The sequence below is a fragment of the Heteronotia binoei genome, chromosome 9 (genome assembly GCF_032191835.1).
Source record: "Heteronotia binoei isolate CCM8104 ecotype False Entrance Well chromosome 9, APGP_CSIRO_Hbin_v1, whole genome shotgun sequence".
Classification (NCBI taxonomy): Eukaryota; Metazoa; Chordata; class Lepidosauria; order Squamata; family Gekkonidae; genus Heteronotia; species Heteronotia binoei.
In genome coordinates, this window is record NC_083231.1 from 123,444,720 (window position 1) to 123,472,562 (window position 27,843).

The 27,843-nt window shown below is 48.1% G+C and overlaps 1 protein-coding gene across 1 annotated transcript in view; it reads left to right on the forward strand.

Annotated features, from left to right (window-relative positions):
- The window catches only part of VAX2 (ventral anterior homeobox 2), a 61,120-nt gene that overhangs the window by 11,992 nt on the left and 21,285 nt on the right, over window positions 1-27,843 (forward strand). Inside the window, exon 2 of the mRNA XM_060247435.1 lies at window positions 25,750-25,937. Coding sequence (XP_060103418.1) covers window positions 25,750-25,937 — 188 coding nt within the window. The remainder of the gene's footprint in view (window positions 1-25,749; window positions 25,938-27,843) is intronic.

Genomic DNA, 27,843 nt, shown 5'->3' on the forward strand with positions numbered 1-27,843 from the left:
GGAAGAGGTGGGGAGGACGTGGCCTCCTGCCCCTCCTCCCCAATCGACTTAATGGTTTTAGAAACCGTTTGACAAATTTAGGGCGGGTTTCTTCCTCAGCGAAGCGAAAGTTCGAAATAATTTATCTTTGGCTATCCGAATCTCCCGCTTGGACATTGCCTGTGAGTTAAAGAGAGAATGTCTGTAGGACATTCTTACCTTCTTACTTTAACCACCTGGAACTGCGTGCTGTGACTGGAAATCGATTTGTTGGCTCTTCTGCATTTTGTGGTTCTCTTCCTCCCTTTGTCTAAGTTGGGAGAAGAGAGGCCATTCCTAGATTTGTTCTCTAGCTGTAAAGATGTAGAAATTCGTGGCTGCTATTTTTCTTCCCAGTTTTCCCTCCCCTTGTAGTTTTAACTAAAGCAACCATATTCTTCTAAACACGCGCGGGCTCTCCGCATATGTTCTGCTGCGCTGCTCATTTGAAACTCCGCTCGATTCTTTTCTCGAAGAATATCCGACAAGGCCCAATTCGCCCTTTTCTCTGCTTCGAAGGAAGGGAGGGCGGCAGACCGTCCTGGGGCATCAGACAGACTCCAAATAGCCGCGGGGACCGGAGCCAGGCCGGGTGTGTGTGTGTGTGTGTGTGTCTCCCTATACACTACCGCCCTTTTCTCCACTGACCGAGCGGTCACCACCCGCCCTGCAGGCGACAGAGCTGCCGCTGCCAGCAACGCGGTCGTCTTCCTGGTGCCACCGGGCACTTCGGCATTTGCCCCCCCCCCCGCAGTTCAGCCTCCTGCTTTTTTCGGGGGGGGGCATTTTAAGAAGAAATGCTCCAAACGCCTCCTAGAGAGGACCGAGGCCAAGATGAAGAGGCGCTGGAATGCAGGAGCAACCTTGGAGCTAGCATAGGAATTTCTCTCTCTCTCTGCTTCTGTCTCTGTCTCTGTCGCTCTCTCTCTCTGTCTCTCCCTGTCTTTCTCTGTTTCTTTTCTCTGTCTCTCTCTCTGTCGCTCTCTGTCCCTCTCTCCATCTCTCTCTCTGTCTCTCTCTCCGTCTCTCTCTCTGTCTCTCTCTGTTTCTCTCTCTCTGCTTCTGTCTCTGTCTCTCTTTCTGTCTCTCTCTCTCTGTGTCTCTCTCTCTGTTTCTCTCTCTCTGTCTCTTTGTCTTTCTCTCTGTCTCTCTCTCTGTTTCTGTCTCTCTCCGTCTCTCTCTCCCTCTGTCTCTCTGTGTATTTCTCTCTGTTTCTCTCTGTCTCTCTGTGTTTCTCTCTGTCTCTTTCTCTCTCTGTCTCTCTCTCTGCTTCTGTCTCTGTCTCTCTCTCCGTCTCTCTCTCTCTCTTTGTATTTCTCTCTGTTTCTCTCTCTCTGTCTCTCTGTCTTTCTCTCTGTCTCTTTCTCTCTATGTCTCTTTCTCTCTCTGTCTCTCTCTCTGCTTCTCTCTCTCTCTCTCTCTGTTTCTGTCTCTCTCCGTCTCTCTCTCTCTCTCACTGTATTTCTCTCTGTTTCTCTCTCTCTGTCTTTCTCTCTGTCTCTTTCTGTCTCTGTCTCTCTGCTTCTGTCTCTGTCGCTCTGTTTCTCTCTCAGTCTCTCTCTCTGTGTGTCTCTCTCTCTCTGTGCCTCTCTGTTTCTGTCTCTCTGTCTCTCTCCCCCCCACACACCCTTACTTCCACCACCGGGCTCGGAAGCTCAGCCCGAAGGGATCCCTCGGTCCCCGTCTCCAGCCTAGCCAAGCCGAGGAAGCCGGGACCGGCGGCCTGACTCCGCAGCAACTGAGGTCACCCAACCCAGCGGCCTGTTTTCTGAGGCGGGGGGCCGAGTTAGGCGCAGCGTGTCGGTCCAGAGAACCGTCAGACATCGGGGGAGAAGTTTCCCACAGTCCCCAGCCTTCCTTGGGAATCCCAGCTGGGACACGAGCCCAGTCCTCCAAATCAGGAAAGGCTGGTGGAGACACCGCTTCCGGATCAACAGAGACAGAGAATCGCCAAGAAGAAGAAGAAGATTTATACCCCGCCCTTCTCTCTGAATCAGAGACTCAGAGCGGCTTACAATTCCCTACATCTTCTCCCCCCACAGCAGACACCCTGTGAGGTGGGTGGGGCTGAGAGGGCTTCCACAGCAGCTGCCCTTTCAAGGACAACTCCTGCGAGAGCTCTGGCTGACCCGAGGCCATCCCAGCAGCTGCAAGTGGAGGAGTGGGGAATCAAACCCGCTTCTCCCAGCTAAGAGTCCTCTCACTCCACCACGACCCCAAACTGGCTCTCAGAGATGTGGGGAAATGGAAGCATGACTCTTCACGGGGATAGGAGAGCACGGGAGCCCTTTTCACACGTTGCCCGGAAGGCACCCTCCGCCTGTACACGCCGGCATCCGTTTGTGAGAAAGAGCCAACCCAGTTTCCCTTCGCAAACGAAACTGAGAGCCAGTACCGGGCTACACGTGGGCTGCGATTTACACGTTCAGCGTTATCTGAAAAAGTGAACTGTGACTCCGGAAACCGCCTCCCGCGTCACCCATCTGCTTAGGCGCTCCGCCCGGCTTGAAGGTAACATCAAAATTGCTAAAGAGTGCGTCTAAAGAGAAGGGGCGTCTACACGGTCCCATGCATTTCGCGCCCTCGTGTTCCAGGCAGCGACCCACGATCTCAGCTGCTGCCTTTGGCGTGGAGCCCTCGGCGGACACAGAAACGTCGACTGCGGGGTGACAGGAGAGAGGTTTCCAAGATTCTGCATGGGACAGAGAAGGCAGAGAAAGAAGTCCTTTTCTGCCTTTCTCACCATACAAGAACTCGTGGGCATTCCATGAAATTGCCGAGCAGTCGGGTTAGAACGGATAAAAGGAAGGACTTCTTCACCCAAAGGGTGATTAACGTGTGGAATTCACTGCCACAGGAGGTGGCGGCGGCTACAAGCATAGCCAGCTTCAAGAGGGGATTGGATCAACATCTGGAGCAGAGGTCCATCAGTGGCTCTTAGCCACAGCGTATTGTTGGAACTCTCTGTCTGGGGCACGGATGCTCTGTATTCTTGGTGCTTGGGAGGGGCACAGTGGGAGGGCTTCTAGCCCCACTGGTGGACCTCCTGATGGCTATTGGGTTTTTTGACCACTGTGTGACCCAGAGTGTTGGACTGGAGGGGCCATTGGCCTGATCCAACATGGCTTCTCTTACGTTCTTCTGTGACCCAGAGTGTTGGACTGGAGGGGCCATTGGCCTGATCCAACATGGCTTCTCTTATGTTCTTATGTGACACAGAGTGTTGGACTGGAGGGGCCATTGGCCTGATCCAACATGGCTTCTCTTACGTTCTTAGGTGAAGCTGCCTTCTACTGAATCAGACCCCTGGGGTCTTTCAAGGCCGGTCTTGTCCGCTGCTCAGACTGGCAGCGGCTCTTTCCCATCACTTCCCGCCTGGTCCTTTTTCACTGGGGATTGAACCGGGGACCTTCTGCAGTCTGCCTGCCAAGTAGACGCCCGAGCAGTTTAGCACGGAGCTGCAGCAAATTCCGGCAAATACCCTGACCTCCTTGATTTATGAAGAATATGCTGGATTTGAAGATACTGGATATATGTCCCGCCCTATACTCTGAATCTCAGAGTGGCTCACAATCTCCTTTACCTCCACCCCCCCACCCCCACAACAGAGGTGGGTGGGGCTGAGAGACCTCCCTCAAAAGCTGCCCTTTCGAGGACAACTCCTGCGAGAACTATGGCTGACCCAAGGCCATTCCAGCAGGTGCAAGTGGAGAAGTGGGGAATCAAACCCGCGCACTTAACCACTCCACCAAACTGGCTCGGTGCGTCTAAAGAGAAGGCGAGTCTACACGGTCCCGTGCATTTCAGCGGAGTTGATTCGGCCGCAACAGTAATAATTTTAATCAGCCCGATTCTTTTTTAAAAAAATATAAACTTTTATTTAGAATTAAAGCAAACAATGTTAAACGTCCAATAAATATACTGCTAGTTTGTCAGCATTTTTTTTTTTTTTTGCACAACCGCAACGTGGGGACAAAATCCAGAAAAGAAAGATGACAAAACAGCAATTTTCAACATTCCCTCCCCCCCCCCCCCCACCCCAGTCTATCATAAACCACTGACTGGCGCATTTAACAGGATCTAAAGAAGAAGAGGGCGGGCACACGAAAGTTTATCCCGCAAATAAAACTTCGTTGGTCTTCCAAGGTCTCGCTGGAGTCAAACTTTGTTCTGTTCTGGCCCATTTCGCCTTTGCAAAAAGATGAGATTCGCCAGCGTCTAAAAGCACGGGCAGTTTTCTCATTGCAAAATCTGCACAAGTTTGAAGTGGATTTCCCCCCCCCTCCCCCTCCCCGCCCCGTTGCTGGTTTGTTTAAACCTGAGGCACAAAAGTAATTTTTTTTTTTTTTTGCCCAAAATCGAAGAATGGAGTATTATCAGACCGCGGGAACTTTGACTCTGGGAAGCTCAAACGCCGGGAAGCTTGTTCGTTTTTAAGGCGGCCGCTGCCCGACACAATGGAGATCTTCATCTGTCTGGATTAAGAAATAAAAAATAAATAAGAAGAGGAGGGGGGGGAGGGAGAGCAGACTTGAAGTTAAGCAGGCCTATGAGAAGAAGAGGGACAAACCAGACCCATGGAAAATATTATTTGAGCCGCTGAGCCAGCGTTGTTCTGCTATAGCGCAGATCCATTGGAACGCTCCGTCCCCTTCGCCAGATGCCCTCGGACTCGGATCTAGCTATTTTGCGAAATCAGTTTCATTTGTTTGGGGGGGGGGGGCTTCGCCACACGACAGCTGTGGGTTTTTTTTAAAAAAAATCGGGGGGGCGGGAATATTTGAGGGTCCTGGACGATCGAACCGGCCTCTCTGCGCGCGCCCCTGCCTCCTGCGCTTAATTCCAGTTTCCCCCAACCACCACCATCAAACAATCGGAAAGAAACCGGCCGAGAGGCAGGGGCCCGCCAGCGTCCCCTGCCCCGCTACTCCAGGAAGGAAGGAAGGAAGGAAGGAAGGAAGGAAGGAAGGAAGGAAGGAAGGAAGGAAGGAAGGAAGGAAGGAAGGAAGGAAACCTTTACTCTCAGCGGAAGGGAAGAGGACAAAGGAAGTGAGGCTGAGCTGGGACCTGTTTGGTTGGAAACAGTAGCCCAAGATTTGCTGTCGCTGTGTTTGGATGAGATCCGAGAATCCATCTCTGTGCCTGGGCCTTCCCTCCCTCCCTCCCTCTCTCGTGTCACTGTTTGTGTGTGGTTGTGGGTGTGTGTGTGTGAGAGAGAGAGAGAGAGCGCGCAAAGCAGAATCCTCAGTTTGGGGCGCGGAGAGAAAGGCTAAGACGCCGCGCGGGCCTGGCGGTCTGATCCCCCCCGCCTGGCGCCCGTCTCCTCGCAAGAGGACTTTCGGCGGCTCCGGTGGGCAAGCGCGGAGGGCCTACGGGTGGGAGTCGATCCGTGTCCTTGGGTTCACACGGCCGGCTTTGTCCCTGGTGGGAGTCGAGTCAGGCCCCGTAGGCTGCGTCCAGGGCTCCAAACCCGCAGCGTCCTTCGCCTGCACGAGCCCCACGGCAAGGAAACCGTGGCTTTGAGGTCGGGCTGTCAGGAAGGCCTCGGGGGTGAGGCCCCGATCCACAGCCCTCTGGCTCATGAGGAGCCGCCTTGAAAGCTGCGCGGGGGGGGGGAGGCTGAGCGGATTCTCGAGGGAAGGTCAAGCCTGTCTGTCAAGTTCAGGTCTGTCTGTCTTTCTGGCCTTGGAATACCTCCTAGGCTAAAGAAATCGGCCCCACCGGCTCCCGGTTGTTGAGGCCAAGGCAAATTCCACACGCGTTGGCTAACGCACTTTCAATGTGCTTTAGCAATCCTTTGCAGCTGGATTTTTCCCGTGCAAAATATGAAAATCTATTTGCGAACGACTGCTAAAGCGCGCGGAGGGTGCAGGATGCAACGTGTGAAATTAGAGGAAGGAGGACCGTAAATAACGCGAACCAGCAAACGAAACAGGTCCGCAAAAGGGGCAGCGTCTTAAAGACCAACCAGGTTCCCAGGTGCAAAGTTTCCAGTAGTAAAAGATCTCTTCGTTGCTTGGAGCTCTAGGTTGCATTTTATACTCTGGGAATCTGGTTGGTCTTTCATTTATATCAGACTCGAGCCTGACCCTTGGACTGCAGACCGACGCGGCTCCCCCGCCCCGCCCCGAAAGGGATCCAAAACAGAATCCGGAAACGACAAGAATCACCTCCGACGGCTGACCAAAAGGGCACAGCAATGTCGCGTTTTCTCAGCCTCTTCAAGAGGCTGAGGAAGGGAACTGGGACTCGCCGAAACCTCTAAAGTGCTCCTGGCCTCCGATCGAGATCTTCTGCTTCATCAGCCCGGATTTTTTAAAATAATAATAATAAATAAATAAATATATAATGGTAATAAAAAGAGGAAGGCAAAGGGAGGAGGGGAGAACAAAATGATGGGCTTTCTTGACCTCTGGAAAGAAGTGAAACGAAAGGGAGGCATCCCTTTGGAAAGGTTACGTAAGCAGCTGCTCGAATGTCTCCCCCTCCCCCTCGCAAGGTAGAGCCCCCGGGAGGGAAGCTGCACGGCGTCTGTTTTTTTTTTTTTTAAATATCCAGCCTGATGAAGCATTTTGGGAAGCCCGAAAGCCTGAGCACTGCGTTGCCTCGTTTTGGGCAGTTCTAATAAAAACTATTACGTGGCTTATATATATATTACTCCAGAGTAGCCCCGCTCCCCAAAAATAATCTATCTTTCTTTCTTTCTTTCTTTCTTTCTTTTCTTTCTTTCTTTCTTTCTTTCTTTCTTTCTTTCTTCTTTCTTTCTTTCTTTCTTTCTTTCTTTCTTTCTTTCTTTCTTTCTTTCTTTCTTTCTTCTTTCTCTCCTTCCTTCTTTTCTTTCTTTCTTTCTTTCTTTCTTTCTTTCTCTCTCTCTCTCTCCTTCCTTCTTTTCTTTTTCTCTCTTTTCTCTCTTTTCTTTCTTTTTTCTTTCTCTCCTTCCTTCATTCCTTCCTTTCTCTCTCTCTCCTTCCTTCTTTTCTTTTTTCTCTATTTTCTCTTCTTTCTTTCTTTCTTTCTTTCTCTCTCTCTCTCCTTCCTTCTTTTCTTTCTTTCTTTCTTTCTTTCTTTCTTTCTTTCTTTCTTTCTTTCTTTCTCTCTCTCTCTCTCCTTCCTTTTCTTTTTTCTCTATTTTTCTCTTCTTTCTTTCTTTCTTTCTTTCTTTCTTTCTTTCTTCCTTTCTTCCTTTCTTCCTTTCTTCCTTCCTTCCTTCCTTTCTTTCTTTCTTTCTTTCTTTCTTTCTTTCTTTCTCTCTCTCTCCTTCCTACCTTCCTTCCTTCCTTCCTTCCTTCCTTCCTTCCTTCCTTCCTTCCTTCCTTCCTGTTTCCTTTCCTTCCTCCACCTTTGAGGGACCTTTGAGAAACAGCCTCGGTTTGGTGCAGCCTTTTGGGAAGAAGAAGAATCCAAATGGCTTTCCTCTCCCGTTAAAGAGCTCTTGGTTACCAAATTATGAAGCTGGTCTTTTGGCGAAGCCGGGGAGGAAAGGGGCCTGGGCGGGGGGGGGGGGGGGGGCAGCTCCGGGATCCGTCGCGTAGTGCGGGGGAGGGAGGAGGGCATTTCGGGAAATCCCCTGCTCGCCTCGCAAATGGAGTCCGGGTGCTGAAAGAGGCCAACCGGGCCAAGGAAACCCGATCATCTTAAGATCCCGCCCCCCTTCTCTCGCCAAGGAGCCGCCGCCCCTGAAACCAGGACCGATTTCGCCCGAGACCTTTAATTCTGGTTTAGCCCTGTCCCCAAATTGACATTCTACGCTAGAATCAGAGAATCACAGAAACCAACTCTGTGATTCTCTGCTTTGAGTGTAGAATGTCAGCTTGGATAAAGGGCTAAACCAGGATTCAAGGTCTAGTGCGAAACTGGTCGAAGTCTCTCCGATAATATTCGGGTGAAATCATTTCCCCTGGCCATAAGGAGAACTTTCCGGGCCCATGCTCACACACGCTGCTCTCAAGAGTTTCAATTAAAAACTGCGGGGTTTTTCCTTGTCTGTAGAAGTGTGCTTCGAGCCCACGAAAGCTTCCATTCTGAATAGACCTTGGCTGGTCTTAAAGGTGCCACTGGACTCCCACTTTGTTCTGTTGCTTCAGACCAACACGGCTGCCCCCCCCCATCTATCAGCTGGATTTGTTGTTGTTGTTTTTCACTTTGACATCCTCAGCACTTTAAAATACGTACAAAAGACACAATCGCCGAAAGTGGGAAGGCCCCTTGTCTGGAAGCCTGCGGCCCCCTCCCCCCCCTTGCCGGACAACTTTGGGTCCTTTCAAAGAAAGGCCCCCCCAGTTGTTGGGAGGGTCTCTGCAAGGGCTGTTCGAGAGGAGGCAGCTTTTTGCTCCGGTAGCAAATTTTGAAACAAGACAGGTCCTCTCCAAACGACCGCCTTTTATGCCCCTCCTAGGATAGGAGACCTGCTAACATCCAACACTCTCCACTGCAATTTCCTTTGCATGTATTTCTGTACTTCATTTATGGCCTGCTTTTCTCGCTAAGACCCAGCTGTGGGGTACAAGGTGTAAAGACAGACAACGCAACCACACACGCGCAGCAATTGCCTTTATTGGCATTATAAAAGGCATCGGCATAGATAAGAGTAGGAGGGAAAAAATGCAGAGATGAAGCATGAACGCGTAAAAAAACATATTTCCATATTTCGACTCCCCTCTAAAATGAGTTATTAGTTAAATTATCGTCAAATAGCGTAGTTTACCAGAGTACTATGTATAAATAGAGCAGTTTGGAGGGACTTTGCCACAATTCCAGTAATATTGTCAGCGGTGTTATTTAACAGCAAAAAGCAATTTGTGCTTATCAGGTAAATCTGAAATGCTACTAAGAATTGGTGATAAAATGCGATGTCTTACATTGAAGTAGTAATAGCATTCTAATAGCATGTGGGGGCGCTGTTTCGAGGGCGCTGTTTGCACAGGAACATAATCTATTGAGGAAAGGACAACACAGCCAATGAACAATGCAAAGAGGACTGGGACAACTGATTCAGAAAGCCACACAAACAAGCCACAAACTCTCTACGACCAAGCGTGCTATGAACGATGCAAAAAGTGGCAAGACAAGGGAAGGGACACACAGTGAAGTCAAAGATGGATAATACCTACAACAATCATTGCAAAGTTTGAGTCCGGGGGGGTCCCTTTAAGACCAACGAAGTTTAATTCTGGGTAGAAGTTTTTGTGTGTAGGCACGCTTCTTCCGATGCCCCAACCCACCTCAATCCTTGCAGTAGACTACAATCACATTCTCTTATAAATCGATAGTAACTGCAATAATAATTTCCGTGGACTATAACATAATACCTACAATAATCATCGCAGTAGGCGACAATCACAATCCCTTATGAATTCATCACACCTACAATAATTATCACAGTAAACTACAATCATGTTGTATGTTTGTATCTAGAATGTATATCCTTTCTGATTGGTCTTTTACCGTATTAAACTATACTACTACAATCAAGTTTTGTTATAAATTTATACCTCCATCAATTGATGCAGTCTTATTCCCTTGTAAATTGATCGTTACCATAGACTGCAATAATATCCCTTTCTTATAAATTGTTAATACCTACAATAATCATTGTTGTTGTTGTTCAGTCGCACAGTCGAGTCCGACTCTTCGTGACCCCATGGCCATCGTAGGAGACCACAAATATAAATGGATAGTAATGACAATAATAATTACTGTGGACTATAACATAATGCCTACAATAATAGTTGCAGTAAACTACAATCACAATCCCTTATAAATATTAGATATTAGAACTGAGTGGATGTTTTAAGACCACTGAATGCCGTCTTTAAATTGTATCGAAATGAGCACTTGAATTGTTTTAACTTAATTGTTTAGCTTAATGTTTAACTCAATGTTTTATTGTTGTTCCATTGTGAACTGTGAGTCAACCTGCTTGGGTGGGGTGGGGGGGAGGGTGGGATATAAATCAAATCAACCTAACCTACATTCATCACATCTACAATAATACTCACAGTAAACTACAATCTTGTTCCTTTATACATTTATGCCAACAATAACCGTTGAAGTAGACTGCGGTTATATTCTCTTATAAATTTTTGTAACTATTGCCATCGACTACAAGAATATTCTTTTATGAATCGTTAACACCTACAATAATCATTGCAGGAGACTACAATCACATTCCGTTATAAACTGATCACACCTACAATAATAACCCCTTATAAATCTAAACCTACGATAATCGTTGCAGGAGACTACAGTCATATTCCCTTATAAATTGTTAGTAAATGCAATAATAATTTCCGTGGACTATAATATCTACAATAATCGTTGCGGTAGACTGCAGCCCCAATCATTTATACATTGATCACATCTACAACAGATTTAGATTGATAGATTTATTGGATTCATATCCCACCCTCCCCACTGAAGCAGGCTCAATAATAATCACAGCAAACGACAATCTTATTTCCTTATACCTTTATACGAACAATAATAGTTGAAGTAGTCTACAGTCATATCCCCTTATAAATTGATAGTAACTACGATCCTAATTACCATAGACGACAATCACGCCCTTTTATAAATTGATAATACCCGCCGTAATCACTGTAGTAGACGACAATCACATCCCCTTATAAATCGACCTCCTGGATTGTGTCATTCTGCTACAGTTCTAATCTTGTTACAAAAAATACCCTTCAGAACATTTCTGTATTTCGCACTGTGGGTTCCCTCCTGACCTCCTTGGGCAGTTCATTCCTCCAGCCACATCCCTTCAGCCATCTTTTCTCCTGAAAGCCAGAACCCAAAACACCTCCCCCCTCACAGTCATGTATTTACCTTCCTTCACACAGCTGCTTAATTCCTTCCCTCTTCCCTTCATGTTCCCTTTCCCCTGAAGTTGTCTGAACCATCCTTGATTCTCTTGTTGTATATCTCTGAAGGTGGGAAAGGGGTACCTGGTCCTGGGGATGGGACTGCTTGTCTTGACTTGGAGAGAGGCAGGTGCTGGGGACTTTGCATTTCAAGGGTCAGCAGAGCATTTAGAATAAGGGGGCTGCCTGCACTAGAGGTGGGGTCTCTCTGCTGGTCAAGCCATGAAATGAACAACCCTTGTTGCTTTCAAGCCATGCATTTAGCCTCTTGCCATAGAGTTGCTGCCAAATCCTCAAACATAGAATATAACTCTAATATAGAATGGGACTTAGGCTTTCATAGAATTAATTCTTTTAGCGGGTATTAGAGTATAAAATAGATTTTTGACTCTAAGAATTGGGTAAAGTTCATGTGAATTCTAACTGTATAACTTTCTAACTGTTTTCTGAAATTGTACTAATGTTATCTAATTGTTTTGCCTTTCTGCATATGTGCTTCTTAGCCTTCTGACCGGAGAGGAAACTTAAGTGTAATTACCTAGTGATGAGGATGATGATATTGGATTTATATCCTGCCCTCCACTCCAAAGAGTCTCAGACTGGCTCACAATCTCCTTTCCCTTCTTCCCCCACAACAGACCCCCCTGTGAGATGGGTGGGGCTGAGAGAGCTCTCACAGCAGCTGTCCTTTCAAGGACAACCTCTGCCAGAGCTATGGCTGCCCCAAGGCCATGCTAGGAGGTGCAAGTGGAGGAGTGGGGAATCCAGCCCCGTTCTCCCAGATAAGAGAGCTCTGGCTGACCCAAGGCCATTCCAGCAGCTGCAAGTGGAGGAGTGGGGAATCCAACCCGGTTCTCCCAGATTAGAGAGCTCTGGCTGACCCAAGGCCATTCCAGCAGGTGCAAGTGGAGGAGTGGGGAATCAAACCCGGTTCTCCCAGATAAGAGAGCTCTGGCTGACCCAAGGCCATTCCAGCAGCTGCGAGTGGAGGAGTGGGGAATCCAACCCGGTTCTCCCAGATTAGAGAGCTCTGGCTGACCCAAGGCCTTTCCAGCAGGTGCAAGTGGAGGAGTGGGGAATCCAACCTGGTTCTCCCAGATAAGAGAGCTCTGGCTGACCCAAGGCCATTCCAGCAGCTGCAAGTGGAGGAGTGGGGAATCAAACCCGGTTCTCCCAGATAAGAGTCCGCACACTTAACCACTACACCAAACTGGTTCTAATTTGTGTAATTAAGTGTAAATTAAGTGTAAAACCTAATTTGGTCATATGTATGAGTTCTGGAAAACTAAAGGTTGTTTGGGTTACTGAGGGTACAAGAGGTACAAAATAAACCCCGCCTCCGTTTCAAATCTGACAGTATTCTGACAGATGGCTGTTTTATTTGGTTTATTATTTGACTGTTTTAATTGTTGCAAATCGATGTATTTTTTAAAACCAAAATGTTCGATCTTGTGTTGTGAGCCGCCCCGAGCCGCTTCGGTGGGAAGGGCGGGATATAAATTGAAATAAACTGAAACTGAACTGAAACGGAAATCTGACCCTCTGTTTAGTAGGCTGTATAATAGAGTGCTGCATGCCCCCACGAACATTATGTAGGTGCTCAGTAGTGCCTTAAAGACTAACGGCATTTATTCTAGATCCAGGGGGGCAGCCACTTTGGTCTGGAGGGACACCTTCAAGACCAACAAGGTTGAATTCTGGGCAGCAGCTTTTGTGTGCATGTATTTTGTGTGCATGTGTCTGAAGGGGTGTGCACGCACACAAAAACTGAGACCCAAAATCAAACTTGGTTGAAGGTGCCCCTGGACTCAACCTTTGTCCTAACATTCATTCTAGATCACAATGGGTTGTTGTGTTAGAACAAAACAGGAGTCCAGCTGCACCTTTAAGACCAAGTTTCATTCAGAATGGAAGCTTTCGTGTGCTAGAAGCACGCTTCATCAGACAATAGGATGGAATGGCAAACAGTCTTAAATACAGAGAAAGTGGGTAGTATGCAAAATCATGGAAATGTTTGTTAGCAGATTAAAAGAAGCACAATTTGGGTTCTGGTGATTGTTAGTTTATGTTAACCGAGCTGCATCAACAATGGAGCAATATAAGTCAGAATAGCAGATTGATGCCTATGTCATTAGGTGTGAAGTGCCATAAATAAGAGTCTGTTGCAATGTTAGCTCTGGGTTTAAAATGCGGGCATCAGTTTCTCAGGAGGTTTAATTTAAACATGTAACACACATATACACATCATTCTAGTCTGCCATTAGAAAGTTTTAGTTAGTTTTCTGTGATTATTATTGTAGCTGTGTTAGTCCGCTTGTCTGTAGTAGTAGAAAAGGGTATAAAAAGAGTGGCTCTTAGCCACGGCTTATCATTAGGATTCTCTGTCTGGGGCAGTGATGCTCTGTATTCTGGGTGCTTGAGGGGGGCAACAGTGGGAGGGCTTCTAGTGTCCTGGCCCCACTGGTGGACCTCTTGAGGGCACCTGGGTTTTTTGGCTACAGTGTGTTGGACTGGAGGGGCCACTGGCCTGATCCAAGAGGGCTTCTTTTATGTTCTTATGTGACACAGAGTGTTGGACTAGATGGGCCATTGGCCTGATCCAACAAGGCTTCTCTTATGTTCTTATGTGGCACAGAGTGTTGGACTGGATGGGCCACTGGCTGATCCAACATGGCTTCTCTTATGTTCTTATGAATCCAGGAGCACCTTAAAGGCTAACAGAATTTGTGAGAGGGGTGCAGCTTTTGAGAGTCACTGCTCCAGATATTTGTTCCAGAATCAGCTTTCCTGCATCTTGGTAGATTCACAGGAATGTCCCTCTAGAGGAGAGCTGTTTATACTCAAAGCTACAAGCAAGAGAAAGGCAGGAAGGCATTCAGTTTTTAGCTTCCAGTGTAAACATGAGCGGCACTCCACAGAGCTCTGACTCAAAGAAGATTCTGTTGGAATGGTCAGCCTTTCAGGTAGCCCCCTCCCCCGACCTTTTGGTGCCTGGGGGCACATTTGGAATTATGAGAGGGGTGGTGAGTGCGAAGCTATGCATGAGCCTTCTCTTCGAGCAAGTGGCTTTAAGATGGGCAGTTAGGGGGAACAATCCACACTAATGCTTGTTCTGCACAAGCGGTGTGTAGAATGGTGGAGTTTTTCTTGCAGAAGGTTGGTAGAACTCTGGCCCAGCTCTCATTCACTGAAACATGACTCAAAAACAAGATACGGGCCTTATTTGTTGGGTAAAAATATTTATAGCCCACCTTGTCTTCTTGGAGGCAGCTGACAGCACAGTGAGGAGCCGAAAGGACAAACGACGTCATAAGTCCATTAACAAAGCAAAAGTCCATTAACAAAGCAAAAGTGAACACAGAATCCAGACACAGCCAAATCTGCCAAAAGCAGTTCTCCGTCTAACAAAAAAAAAGCCCTTGTTGGAATTCTAGTTCATAGAATCATAGAGCTGGAAGGGACCTCCAGGGTCATCTAGTCCAACCCCCTGCACAAGGCAGGAAACTCACAAACACCTCCCCCAAAATTCACAGGATCTTCATCGCTGTCAGATGGCCATCTAGCCTCTGTTTAAAAACCTCCAAGGAAGGAGAGCCCACCACCTCCCAAGAAAGCCTGTTCCACTGAGGAACCCCTGCTCACAGTCAGGAAGTTCTTCCTAATGTTGAACCAGAAACTCTTCTGATATAATTTCAACCCACTGGTTCTGGTCCTACCTTCTGGGGCCACAGAAAACAATTCCACACCATCCTCTATAGGACAGCCCTTCAAATACTTGAAGATGGTGATCCTATCACCTCTCAGCCGCCTCCTCTCCAGGCTAAACATGCCCAGCTCCTTCAACCTTTCCTCATAGGACCCCTCGCCATCTTCTTCGCCCTCCTCTGGACCCGTTCCAGCTTGTTTATATTTAATTATTTTATTATTAAACATCAGTTATTTATGTGTCAGCCATTATAGGGTTAATGCATGTTGTTTGCTGGAAAACAGGATATGATGCATTGTAGCTTATATCCAATTAGAAACTGGCTTCTGTAAACCCAGGAAGATCTAGAAGGAAGTAGTCTGACATGTGACCCCAGTATAGGTCAGTTAACACCTTGTGTGTAAGAATGCTTTGATCTTGTATGGAAGCTTAAAAGGTCAGCATCCAGTTCTATGGTCTCTGGGAACAAGAAAGGCAAAGACGATAGTTAGCGAAGTAGCCATTTTGCTGTAAGGATGCAGTCAGTAATGTAGAATGCACTGTCTTATTTTCTTATATCCCAAGTACCTTTCCCTTGATGTTTTACACTAGTAAATTTCATTTCTTTTGACAAGCATAAGCTTTTGTCTCCTTTATGCATGCACGTCACCTCTGATTTTTAAAATGAATATTCCAACAAGAGGGGAATGGATAAACATCTGGAGCAGAGGTCCATCAGTGGCTATTAGCCACAGGGTATAGACGGAACTCTCTGTCTGGGGCAGTGATGCTCTGTATTCTTGGTGCTTGGGAGGGGCACAGTGGGAGGGCTTCTAGCCCCACTGGTGGACCTCCTGATGGCACCTGTTTCTTTTTTTGCCACTGCGTGACCCAGAGTGTTGAACTGGATGGGCCATCGGCCATGGCATCTCTTATGTCTGGAGGTGGGAGGCTGGGTTTGTTGCCATGAATCAGTTCTCTTCCTCATCCCCCTACAAGTTCTGTACTGCCACTCGGTTCTGCGTTCAGGGTTCAAGTAATCGCCTAACGACATTTAACTAACACAGTGGGCATTTCGGCAGGCCCCACCCTGCAAATGGGCAATCATATCAACTACCCGGGTGTGTGCTTTCTCTGTTGTGGCGCCCGCGCTTGTGGAATGGCCTGCCGGAGAAGGCCAGGGAATCTCCTGGTCTCCTGGGTTTCCACAAACTATGCAAAGCTGAACTATTGAGGACGGCTTTTCTGTGCTGGTAGTAGCGTTGCACTGTCCAAAATGGCCTTACAAAGCAGCTTGGACAAATGATTTAGGACTGTGGTCCATTCTGCTGTGTGTAGCTTCATTGTACGTAGGATCCAATTGATGTAATTCCTGTACTGCTTAATGTCACGTGACTACCACCACCACCACCACTACTAACTACTATTATTATTTCCCGCCCATCCCCCCGTTTGGGGGCTCAGAGTGGAGCACATCATAAATAGTAACAAAATCACAGTCAAATTGCAATAGCGTCACAATAAAAACCCATTACAACATTTAGTAAAGTACAACAGGATTTTTTTTTTTTATTTATTTATTTAAGATTTATATCCCGCCCTTCCCACAAGTGGCTCAGGGCGGCTTCCAATAGTAGATCCATCAAAATTACACATATAAAGGGATCCATATTTAAAACAGATAAAACAGATAAAACAGATAAAACCCTAGTTATTAATACACATAAATGTTTCAGCTATATATAAAAGGAATCCAGCAAGTTACAGTAAAACTCTCAAGCTAAGTAAAGGCTAGCCGGAAGAGGGTCGTCTTACAGGCCCTGCGGAACTGAACAAGGTCCCGCAGGGCCCTCACCTCTTCCGGCAGCTGATTCCACCATGTAGGGGCCATAACAGAGAAAGCCCTTTCTCTGGTGGACTTCAACCGGGCTTCCTTCGGCCCAGGGATAGTAAGGAGATTTTGTGTTCCCGACCTCAGTACTCTCTGGGGAACGTGCGGGGAAAGACGGTCCTTCAGGTAGACAGGTCCCAAGCCATATAGGATGGTCCAGCAAGATGACATAACAGAGAAATATGGCAGAATGGCACTACAGAATAGCACAGTAGAACAGTACAGCAGTGCAGTACTACAGCATGCTACTCTGATCTCTCTCAGCAGAGCAGAGCATGCACCGATCCATGTTGTAAAGAGTAGAGCTGTGGCTCTGTGTAACGTCGGGAGAAAGAGGCTGAGGAAGAACTAACAAGCGAAACCGTGAGGAGTCCTCTTAAAAGCGGTTCCTTATTCTCTCTGTGCTGTCACAAGTGGAACACAAAGGAATGAAAGACCTCACCCACGTCTTCATCAAGTCCTATTTGAAGAGGCAATCATTCTCTAAGCCTTTGTGGGAAAATTTCAAAAAAATTTAGTCTTCCTTAGTTCTGTTTTTGTTTAATTTTCACTAAAACACATATTTACATGCTTTGTGTGAAAGTTTCACTGCTTCCGGGGGTTATCTTATATAGTTTACTTTCACACCGGTTCCAGTTTTATTTACCATTGAGAGAACTTGTGGCTGACCAATGGTCACATCCGCAGGTGTATGTGGAGGAGTGGAGAATCAACCCCGGTTCTTCCAGTTAAGAGTCCGGGCGTGTAACCACTACACCAAACTGGCTCTCTGAGGAAGACCCAATCTGAGACGGATGGACTTTGTCAAGGAAGCCGCAAGGACCCTCAGTTTGAAAGACCCGAGGAAGGCTGTCAACGGCAGGAGGTGTTGGAGGATCTTCATTCAAAGGGTCTCCATAAGTTTGAAGTGACTTGACGGCCGTTACCAAGCAAGGCGTGTGAGTGACTTTCCTGCGGGCTGATTGGAAAGCAGAACGAGCTGGATTTTGTTCTGATACAGCAAAGAAAATCTTCTTAAATCCTGGACGATCCAGGACACGATTAGTGAAAGCTTCATTGATGAACTGAGATTAAGCCTTTGCTTTGTGCCCAGAGTTCAAAGTCGAACGCACAGCATTTTTTTTTTAAAAAAAAATGACAATCTCATGGTACCTTTAGGGTTACAATCCTATGGATTTTCCACCTACCTCTGGGTAATCCCTTAGGAATTAAACCAGGGTCAGTGTTCCCTCTAAACTGAGTTAGTGTGAGCTAGCTTACAGTTTTTTAGCCTCCAGCTCACACATTTTTGTCTGAGCTCAGGAAAAAGGGCCCCACAGCAAACAAATTCATGCAGTGGTTCACAACTTTAATGCCAGTAGCTCATGAAGTAGAATTTTTGCTCAGCTGAGAGGGAGTATTGACCATGGGTCCTCAACATTTCTGAGCCTGGGGTAGGGTTGCCAATCCCCGGTTTGGAGGTCCTCCCCCACTTCATGGTCATCAGAAAGCAGGAGAGGGGGAGGGAGATGTCTGCTGGGCACTCCATTATTCCCTAAGGAAATTGATTCCCAAAGGTATAATGGAGAATTGATTTGAGGGTATTTGGGGCTCTGGGGAGGCTGTTTTGTGAGTCAGGGGCACCAAATTTTCCACATAGCATTCAGTGCCCGGCCCCAAAATACCCATCAAGTTTCAAAAAGATTGGACCAGGGGGTCCAATTCTGTGAGCCCCCAAAGAAGATGCTCCTAACTGTCATGGGTGCTGGGGACCCTGCAGAGGAAGTTGAGTCTGACGAGGAAACTGTGCCCCTGCCACCTGCACCAGTGCCCCTGCCTCCTGCTGGAGAAGATCCCAGCCCCCCTGCCTCGCCCTCTCGGGTGGCTCGTGTGCGTGACCGCCTCCGGCAGGACCTCAGGGATCGGAGGAGGGCGGCACGCTCACAAGCAAGACGCTCCCTGAGCCCTGAGTTCTGAGAGGATTCTGGCCCTCCTAAGAGCAAGGATGCTTGAGTTATGACAGGATCCTGGCTGCCTCCCTGAGCCAGCAATTAGCCCAAACGGGCAACAGCCAGCAGAGGGCTATATAGCTGTGGGCTTTGGGAGGAGGCTTTGTGGAAGCAACTAGTCATCTCCCTGACATCCTAGCATCCACTCCGGCTTGACTTTGGTTCCTGACTCCCTGACTTTGGCTTTTGACTTCTGGACTCCCTGACCTCGGCTTCTGGACCCCGGACCTGCGATACTTGTACACTGATTTGGATTTGGCGCCTCAGACCCTCCTGCTTACTGGCTACAGACCTCGGACTGCCTCTGGACTTTGCCTGACCCGGCCCCAGCCGTGACACTAACCTTCATTATTTCCAATCAAAGGAAGGCATTGAAAAGGTGTGCGGTCCCTTTAAATATGATGGCCAGAACTCCCTTTGGAACTCAGTTATGCTTGTCACACCCTTGCTCCTGGCTCCACCCCCAAAGTCTCCTAGCTTCACCCCTAAAGTCCCCAGATGTTTCATGAGTTGGACTTGGCAACCCCAGCCTGGGGACACATTTGAAATTCTTACAAGGCATATTGTGCAGCAACAAAATGGCTGCCACAAAATGGCTGCCACAGTTCACCTTCAGTCACACAGTGACGGTCCTTGTGCTGTGGTGGCAGTTGCTGCCAAAGCAACATTTAAAAAAAATCTTCAGTCAATCAGATCTCCATTGGCCAATCAGAACCCTTGCTGGGCAAAAGCCCTGCCTACTTTCTGAATACACTTGGTTGATACCAGGAGTGGTGAACATATGAACATATGAAGCTGCCTTATACTGAATTAGACCCTTGGTCCATCAAAGTCAGTATTGTCTTCTCAGACTGGCAGCGGCTCTCCGAGGTCTCAAGCTGAGGTTTTACAAGCCTATTTGCCTGGACCCTTTTTTAGAGATGCCAGGGATTGAACCTGGGACCTTCTGCTTACCAAGCAGATGCTCTACCACTTAGCCACTGGTGTTGTCTTGGTGCCCCCAGACAGCACATTGGAGACCCCTGAATTAGCCCTAAATGGATTCATTGTGATGAATCCCTGGAGTCGCCTTTTTGCTGCTAGAATCTGCGCAAATATTTTATAAACCGATAGTACATTGCAAAATGTTTCCCTGGATTCTTCACCAATCCTGAATGCACCACAATCTTAAAATGTCAGTCATAGAATCATAGAGTTGGAAGGGATCCCCTAGGGTCATCTAGTCCAACCCCCTGCACAATGCAGGAAATTCACAAATTTATTGTTGTTCAGTCGCACAGTCGAGTCCGACTCTTTGCAATCCCATGGACAAAGTCACGCCAGGTCCTCCTGTCTTCCACCATCCTCCCAAGTCTGCTCAAATTCACATTAGTTATATCAGTAACTCTGTCCAGCCATCTCATCTTTTGCCGTCCCCTTCTTCTTTGGCCTTCTGTCTTTCCCAGCATCAAGAAGTACTTTTCTCCCTTTCTCACAATACAAGAACTCGTGGGCATTCGATGAAATTGCTGAGCAGACAGGTTAAAACGGATAAAAGGAAGTACTTCTTCACCCAAAGGGTGATTAACATGTGGAATTCACTGCCACAGGAGGTGGCGGCGGCTATAAGCATAACCACCTTCAAGAGGGGTTTAGATAAGAATATGGAGCAGAGGTCCATCAGTGGCTATTAGCCACAGTGTGTGTGTGTGTGTGTGTGTATATATAAAAAAATTTTTTGCCACTGTGTGACACAGAGTGTTGGACTGGATGGGCCATTGGCCTGATCTAACATGTAGGGTCTTCTCCAGTGAGTGCTCCCTTCTCATTTACTTTCTCCTAAATTCACAGGATCCAAATTGCTGCCAAATGGCCATAGAGCCTCTGTTTCAAAACCTCCAAGGAAGGAGAGCCCGCCACCTCCCGAGGAAGCCTGTTCCACTGAGGAACCGCTCTAAGGGTCAGGAAGTTCTTCCGAATGTTGAGCTGGAAACTCTTTTGATTTAATTTCAACCCGTTGGTTCTGGTCCTACCTTCTGGGGCCACAGAAAACAATTCTGCACCATCCTCTATAGGACAGCCCTTCAAATACTGCCTGTTCTCATTCTGTAGGACCTCAGCTGCCCTGATGACCACTGAGAGAGAAATCTATGGGAAATGCATGCAGCCAGGGCCTTTATTGACTGGGGTGTTTTATGTAGCTTTTGCTACCAGAGCACCTGTGTGAAAACCTTCCTGCTATGTCCTGTGAAAGACGTCCCACCCCTTTGAACATGACATTGTGTCACCTCAGCCACTAGGTGTCTCCTTACCTTACAGGAAAGTTCAGGTCCAGCACACCTGTCTTCTCTTCGCCCATAGCAGGGGAGGCCAAACTGAGGCTCAGGAGCCACATGTGGCTTCCACACCTATTGTGTGGCTCTCAAAGCCCCCCCACCCCACCCCAATAGCCAGCTTGAAGAAGGCATTTGTCTCTTTAAATCACTTCTCCAAGCCAAGCTAGACAGCAGCTGGGAGAACACGTTTAAAGTTAAAGTTGCTTTCTTTCCACCGCCACTTCCTCTCTCCTCTTTGCCTGCCTTCCTTCCAGCTCTCAAACATCTGATGTTTATTGTATGTGGCTCTTACATTAAGCAAGTTTGGCCACCCTTGGCCCATAGGGACGCTTCACCCTCTGACCTGCCCCCTGCAAACCAGGTGGGGCTGCTGCCTTCCAAATTAGAGGAGAGCACCTGCAGCCGGGGCTCAGGTTCAACTGAAACTTTTTCAGAAAACCCACACTGGTTTTCCTGCACTGTTTTTGCACAACGAGATATAGTCATGCGCAAGAGATTCCTGGGTGAAACTTTCCTCCTTGAAAATGAACATATGAACATATGAAGCTGCCTTCTACTGAATTAGACCCTCGGTCCATCAAAGTCAGTCTTGTCTCCTCAGACTGGCAGCGGCTCTCCAGGGTCTCAAGCTGAGGTTTTTCACGCCTATTTGCATGGACCCTTTTTAGTTGGGGATGCTGGAGATTGAACCTGGGACTTTCTGCAAACCAAGCAGATGCTATAACCACTGAGCCACCATCCCTCTCCATGAACATATGAACATATGAAGCTGTGTTATACTGAATCAGACCCTGGGCCCATCAAAATCAGTATTGTCTACTCAGACTGGCAGCGGCTCTCCAGGATCTCAAGCTGAGGTTTTTCACACCTACTTGCCCGGACCCTTTTTAGTTGGAGATGCTGGGGATTGAACCTGGGACCTTCTGCTTACCAAGCAGAGGCTCTTCCACTGAGCCACCATCCCTCCCCAAATATATGAACATATGAAGCTGTGTTATACTGAATCAGACCCTGGGTCCATCAAAGTCAGTATTGTCTACTCAGACTGGCAGCGGCTCTCCAGGGTCTCAAGCTGATGAACTGATTGAACCTGGGACCTTCTGCTTACCAAGCAGATGCTGTAACCACTGAGCCACCATCCCTCTCCATGAACATATGAAGCTGTGTTATACTGAATCAGACCTTCTTGGGTTCATCAAAGTCAGTCTTGTCTCCTCAGACTGGCAGAGGCTCTCCAGGGTCTCAAGCTGAGGTTTTTCACACCTACTTGCCCGGACCCTTTTTAGTTGGAGATGCTGGGGATTGAACCTGGGACCTTCTGCTTACCAAGCAGAGGCTCTTCCACTGAGCCACCATCCCTCCCCAAATATATGAACATATGAAGCTGTGTTATACTGAATCAGACCCTGGGTCCATCAAAGTCAGTATTGTCTACTCAGACTGGCAGCGGCTCTCCAGGGTCTCAAGCTGATGAACTGATTGAACCTGGGACCTTCTGCTTACCAAGCAGATGCTGTAACCACTGAGCCACCATCCCTCTCCATGAACATATGAAGCTGTGTTATACTGAATCAGACCTTCTTGGGTTCATCAAAGTCAGTCTTGTCTCCTCAGACTGGCAGAGGCTCTCCAGGGTCTCAAGCTGAGATTTTTCACACCTATTTGCCTGGACTCTTTTTAGTTGGAGATGCCAGGGATTGAACCTGGGAGCTTCTGCTTACCCAGCAGATGCTCCACCACGGAGCCACCATCTCTCCCCTGAATGCATAAGAAAAAAATGCAAGACTGGGGGAATTTTGTGTGATAGACGGATTCCATCAAGGAAGCTGCAAAGGGCTTCTGTTTGCAAGAACTGAGCTAGGCTGTTAACTATAAGATGTTCTTGTTATTGTTCAGTTGCACAGTCGAGTCCGACTCTTTGCGACCCCATGGATCAAGTCACGCCAGGCCCTCCTGTCTTCCACCATCCTCCGAAGTCTGCTCAAATTTGTGTTTGTTACATCAGTAACGCCGTCCAGCCATCTCATCTTTTGCCGTCCCCTCCTTCTTTTGCCTTCTGTCTTTCCCAGCATCAGGATCTTCTCCAGGGAGTGCTCCCTTTCATTTGGTGGCCAAAGTATTTGAGCTTCAGCTTCAGCATCTGACCTTCCAGAGAACAGTCTGGGTTGATTTCTCTTAGGACTGCCTGACTGGATCTTCAGGCACTCTATCAACTCTAGTTCCTTAAACCTATTCTTCACCTCCACTGTATATTCATAAGGGATGTGATCAAGTTCAAGCCTGAATGGCCTAATGGCTTGAGGTCACGAATTCATAGGGTCACCAGAAGTCAGAAGCAATTTGATGGCACATAACACAGAGAGAAATGCTCACAGAGAGCTAGTTTGGTATAGTGGTTAACTGTGCGGTCTCTTATCTGGGAGAACGGGGTTTGATTCCCCACTCCTTCACTTACAGCTACTGGAATGGCTTTGGGTTAGCCTTAGCTATTGCAGGAGTTGTCCTTGAAAGGGCAGCTGCTGTGAGAGCCCTCTCAGCCCCACCCACCTCACAGGGAGTCTGTTGGGGGGGCGGGAGAAGATATAGGCGATTGTAAGACACTCTGAGTCTCTGATTCAGAGAGAAGGATGGGGTATAAATCTGCAGTCTTCTTCTTCTTTCTTCTTCTTTATGTGAGGGGGATCATGTTTGTGTTGGAGTCCTGCAGTCTAACAACTCTGGCACTGTGGCTTGGGTGTGGGGGGAGAATGCCGTATGCGTGCAGATACACTCTTTTCTTCAGACCGACTGGAGATGCAATGAATATTGTTGAAATAATAATTCGTTATAAAGAAGTCTTTGGTTTCAGGGTCAATACCAAGCATCAAAGAGGGTCCTTGCAACTTTCTCGCAAATTAGAGACAGGGATGTGTTGAAAGGGACCTCCTGGTGTTTGAAGCACTTGTTTATTAAATGCTTTCCCCTGTGATAGGAGGCAATCCTAAATGACAGCTGTGCATAATATGGACACATGACCAATGGGCCCAGGAAGCCAGCTTGTACTGAATCAGAGCCTGGGTTCACCAAGAGCATCGCTGTCTACTCAGACTGGCCGCAGCTCTCCAGGGTCTCAGGCAGAGGTCTACGGGGTCCCCGGTTTGGCGGCGGATTCTAATCTGGATCCCCAGTTTGGACGCCCTCCCTCCCCAAAGAAGGTGCCCCTATCCTTCATTATTTCCAACGGAGGGAAGGCACACATTTCCTTTAAACGTGATGGCCAGCACTCCCTTTGGAGTTCAATTATACTTGTCACAACCTTGCTTCTGCCTCCACCCCCAAAGTCTCCTGGCTTCATCCCCAAAGTCCCCAGATATTTCTTGAATTGGACTTGGCAACCCTAAGTGGTTAAGAACAATGGATTCTAATCTGGAGAATCGAGTTGGATTCCCTCCCCCTCCTCCTCCACAGGCAGCCAGCTGGGTGACCCTGGGCCAGCCACAGTTCTCTCACAGTGGTTCTCTCCAGAGCATTTCTCTCAGAGCTCTCTCAGCGCCACCTCCCTCACAGGGTGTCTGTTGTGGGGAAGGGAAAGGAGATTGGAAGCTGCTCTGAGACTCCTTCAGGTGTTTATTTATTTATCATATTTTATTAGTGAAGGGCGGGGTATAAATCCACTCTCTTCTTCTCTCCTCCTCCTCCTCCTCCTTCCAGTATGCCTCTTTGTATCAGCTACAGGGCAGCGCAGGCAGGAAGAGGCTGCTGTAGCCTTCCCGCTTGTAGCTTTCCTAGAAGTCGTTGGTTGGCCAGTGGGTGGACAGAGTATGGGCTTGATGGACCTTGGCTCTTCTGATGTTCTCAGAATAAAGATGCAATCAGTAGGGCTCTTTTGCAAGAATCTCCCCAATTCTTCTATCTCAGGGGTGGCCAACGGTAGCTCTCCAGGTGTTTTTTTGCCTACAACTCCCATAAGCTCCGGCCACTGGCCCTGCTGGCTGGGGCTGATGGAAGTTGTAGGCAAAAAACATCTGGAGATCTACCACTGGCCACCCCTGTTCTATCTGGTCATGGACCACAGATACACAAATTCTGAGGTGGGTCTAGATGGGTTGTGAAGCAAAGAGGCAGAAGAGCTTTTGAGTGAAATGCCAGACTCTCCAGGGGGGGAAATATATATATAAATTCAACAGGTTCCAGTGTGTACATATGGAACAATGCAATCAACACCGGAAATAGACTTATTATCACACCAAAGTGTGTACAAAGAGATATTTTAGTGACAAAGACTTAACATGTAAACATGCAGTAATGCTCCCAGAATATTTGATCTAGGAGTGCGGTCCCCTTTCTCTCTCCAGTGGAATATTTTTGAGTCCTTGGAAGCAGCACAGAAGACGACAGGACACAGAGACGTGCACAGAAAGCGGACTTTGCCCCATATATGGAGTTGTGCGGACTTTTGCACTGCTAGATTTCTTCAGTAATTGCATTTTGTAACCAGCTGCTATTCTGGGAGTATTAAAAAGGTAAAAGATCATCCCCTGTGCAAGCACCAGTCATTTCCGACTCTGGGGTGACGTCGCATCACGACGTTTTCACAGCAGACTTTTTATGGGGTGGTTTGTCCTTGCCTTCCTCAGTCATCTACACTTCCCCCCCCCCCCCAGCAAGCTGGGGACTCCTTTGACCGACCTCGGAAGGATGGAAGGCTGAGTCAACCTCGAGCCGGCGACCTGAACCCAGCTTCCGCTGGGATTGAACTCGGCTGAGCAGAGAGTTCGGACTGCAGGACTGCAGCTTTACCACTCTGCGCCATGGGGCTGTACATCTGGGAGCATTACTGTATGTTTAAATGTTGTTAAGTCTTTGTCACTAAAATATATGTTTGGTGTGATAGTAAGTCTATTTCTGGTGTTGATTGTATTGTTCCAGACTCTCCAGGGGGCACATGCCAGGTGTTGGCTGGACGTTGGCATCCCCCTCAAGTCTCTGTCTCTGTGGTTGCCCCTAGATGCCAAAGGGACCATCCGGGAGATTGTCCTTCCCAAAGGTTTGGACCTGGACCGGCCCAAAAGAACCCGGACCTCTTTCACCGCCGAACAGCTCTACAGGTTGGAGCTGGAGTTCCAGCGCTGCCAGTACGTCGTGGGCCGAGAAAGAACGGAGCTCGCCCGGCAGCTGAACCTCTCAGAGACGCAGGTAAGGATGGCAGAGGGCGCGTGGAAGACAGCCGCTCTCCCTTGGGAGACCACGGACATTTATGGGAAAGAGGGTTGCTTGCTGCCTTTCTCCTGTGGCCTGGTCACAGATAAGCAGAACCAATCAGTCCGGCGCAGGTCCTTAACAGGTTCTCAGATCGGGTTGGCAAGTCCGATTCAAGAAATACCTGGGGACTTTGGGGGAGGAGCCAGGAGACACTGGGGGTGGGGCCAGATGGTTGCGACAAGCATCACTGAACTCCAAAGGGAGTTCTGGCCATCACGTTTAAAGGGACCGCATACCTTTTAGATGCCTTCCCTCCACTCAAAATAACGGATAGGGGTACCTTCTTTGGGGGCTCATAGAATTGAACCTCCTGGTCCAATCCCTTTCAAACTTGGAGGGCAATTTAGAGAGAGGCGTTGGATGCGATGCTGAAAATTTGATGTCTCTAGCTCTAAAAACAGCCCCCCCCCCCAGAGCCCCAAATACCCGCGGATCAATTACCCATTATCCCTTATGAGAATCAGTCTCTATAGGGAATAATGGAGTACCCAGCAGACATTTCCCTCCCCCCCGCTTTCTGATGACCCTGAAACAGGGTGAGGGGCTTCAAACCGGGGGATCCCCTGCCCGCACCTGGGGATTGGCAACCCTACTCTCAGAACCAAATGCCCACAGGGCCCTCTGAAGCTTCCAGTAACCAGGCAGCACACTGCAGCTGGTGCTCAACTCCTGCGGTTTTCAAAAAGCCATCTATGCCGGTGCTCTTCCTCATTTGCAGCCGTCATGAACCCCAAGGAACAAAGTTTGAGTTCAAGAACACCTTTAAGACCAACAAAGTTTCATTCGGGGTATAAGTTTTCATGTGGAGGCACGCTTCTGTGTATTCATTGGTTTTAAAGATACCACTGGCCTCAAGCTTTGTTCAGCTGCTTCAGACCAACACAGTAGCCCAAAGATCACCCAAAGGGTGATTAACATGTGGCATTCACTGCCACAGGAGGTGGTGGCAGCTGCAAGCATTGCCAGCTTCAAGAGGGGATTGGATAAGCATATGGAGCAGAGGTCCATCAGTGGCTATTAACCACAGAGTTATTGTTGGAACTCTCTGTCTGGGGCAAGTGATGCTCTGTATTCTTGGTGTTTGGGGGGGGCCACAGTGGGAGGGCATCTGGTGTCCTGGCCTCACTGGTGGACCTCCTGATGGCACCTGGGTTTTGGGGGCCCCTGTGTGACACAGAGTGTTGGACTGGATGGGCTATTGGCCTGATCTAACAGGGCTTCTCTTATGTTCTTATGTGACACAGAGTGTTGGACTGGATGGGCCACTGGCCTGATCCAACAGGGCTTCTCTTATATTCTTATGTGACACAGAGTGTTGGACTGGATGGGCCATCGGCCTGATCCAACAGGGCTTCTCTTATGTTTTTATGTGACACAGAGTGTTGGACTGGATGGGCCATTGGCGTGATCCAACAGGGCTTCTCTTATGTTTTTATGTGACACAGAGTGTTGGACTGGAGGGGCCACTGGCCTGATCCAACAGGGCTTCTCTTATGTTCTTATGTGACACAGAGTGTTGGACTGGATGGGCCATTGTCCTGATCCAACATGGCTTCTCTTATGTGACACAGAGTGTTGGACTGGATGGGCCACTGGCCTGATCCAACATGGCTTCTCTTATGTTTTTATGTGACACAGAGTGTTGGACTGGAGGGGCCACTGGCCTGATCCAACAGGGCTTCTGTTATATTCGTATGTGACACAGAGTGTTGGACTGGATGGGCCATTGGCCTGATCCAACATGGCTTCTCTTATATTCTTATGTGACACAGATTGTTGGATTGGATGGGCCACTGGCCTGATCCAACAGGGCTTCTCTTATGTGACACAGAGTGTTGGA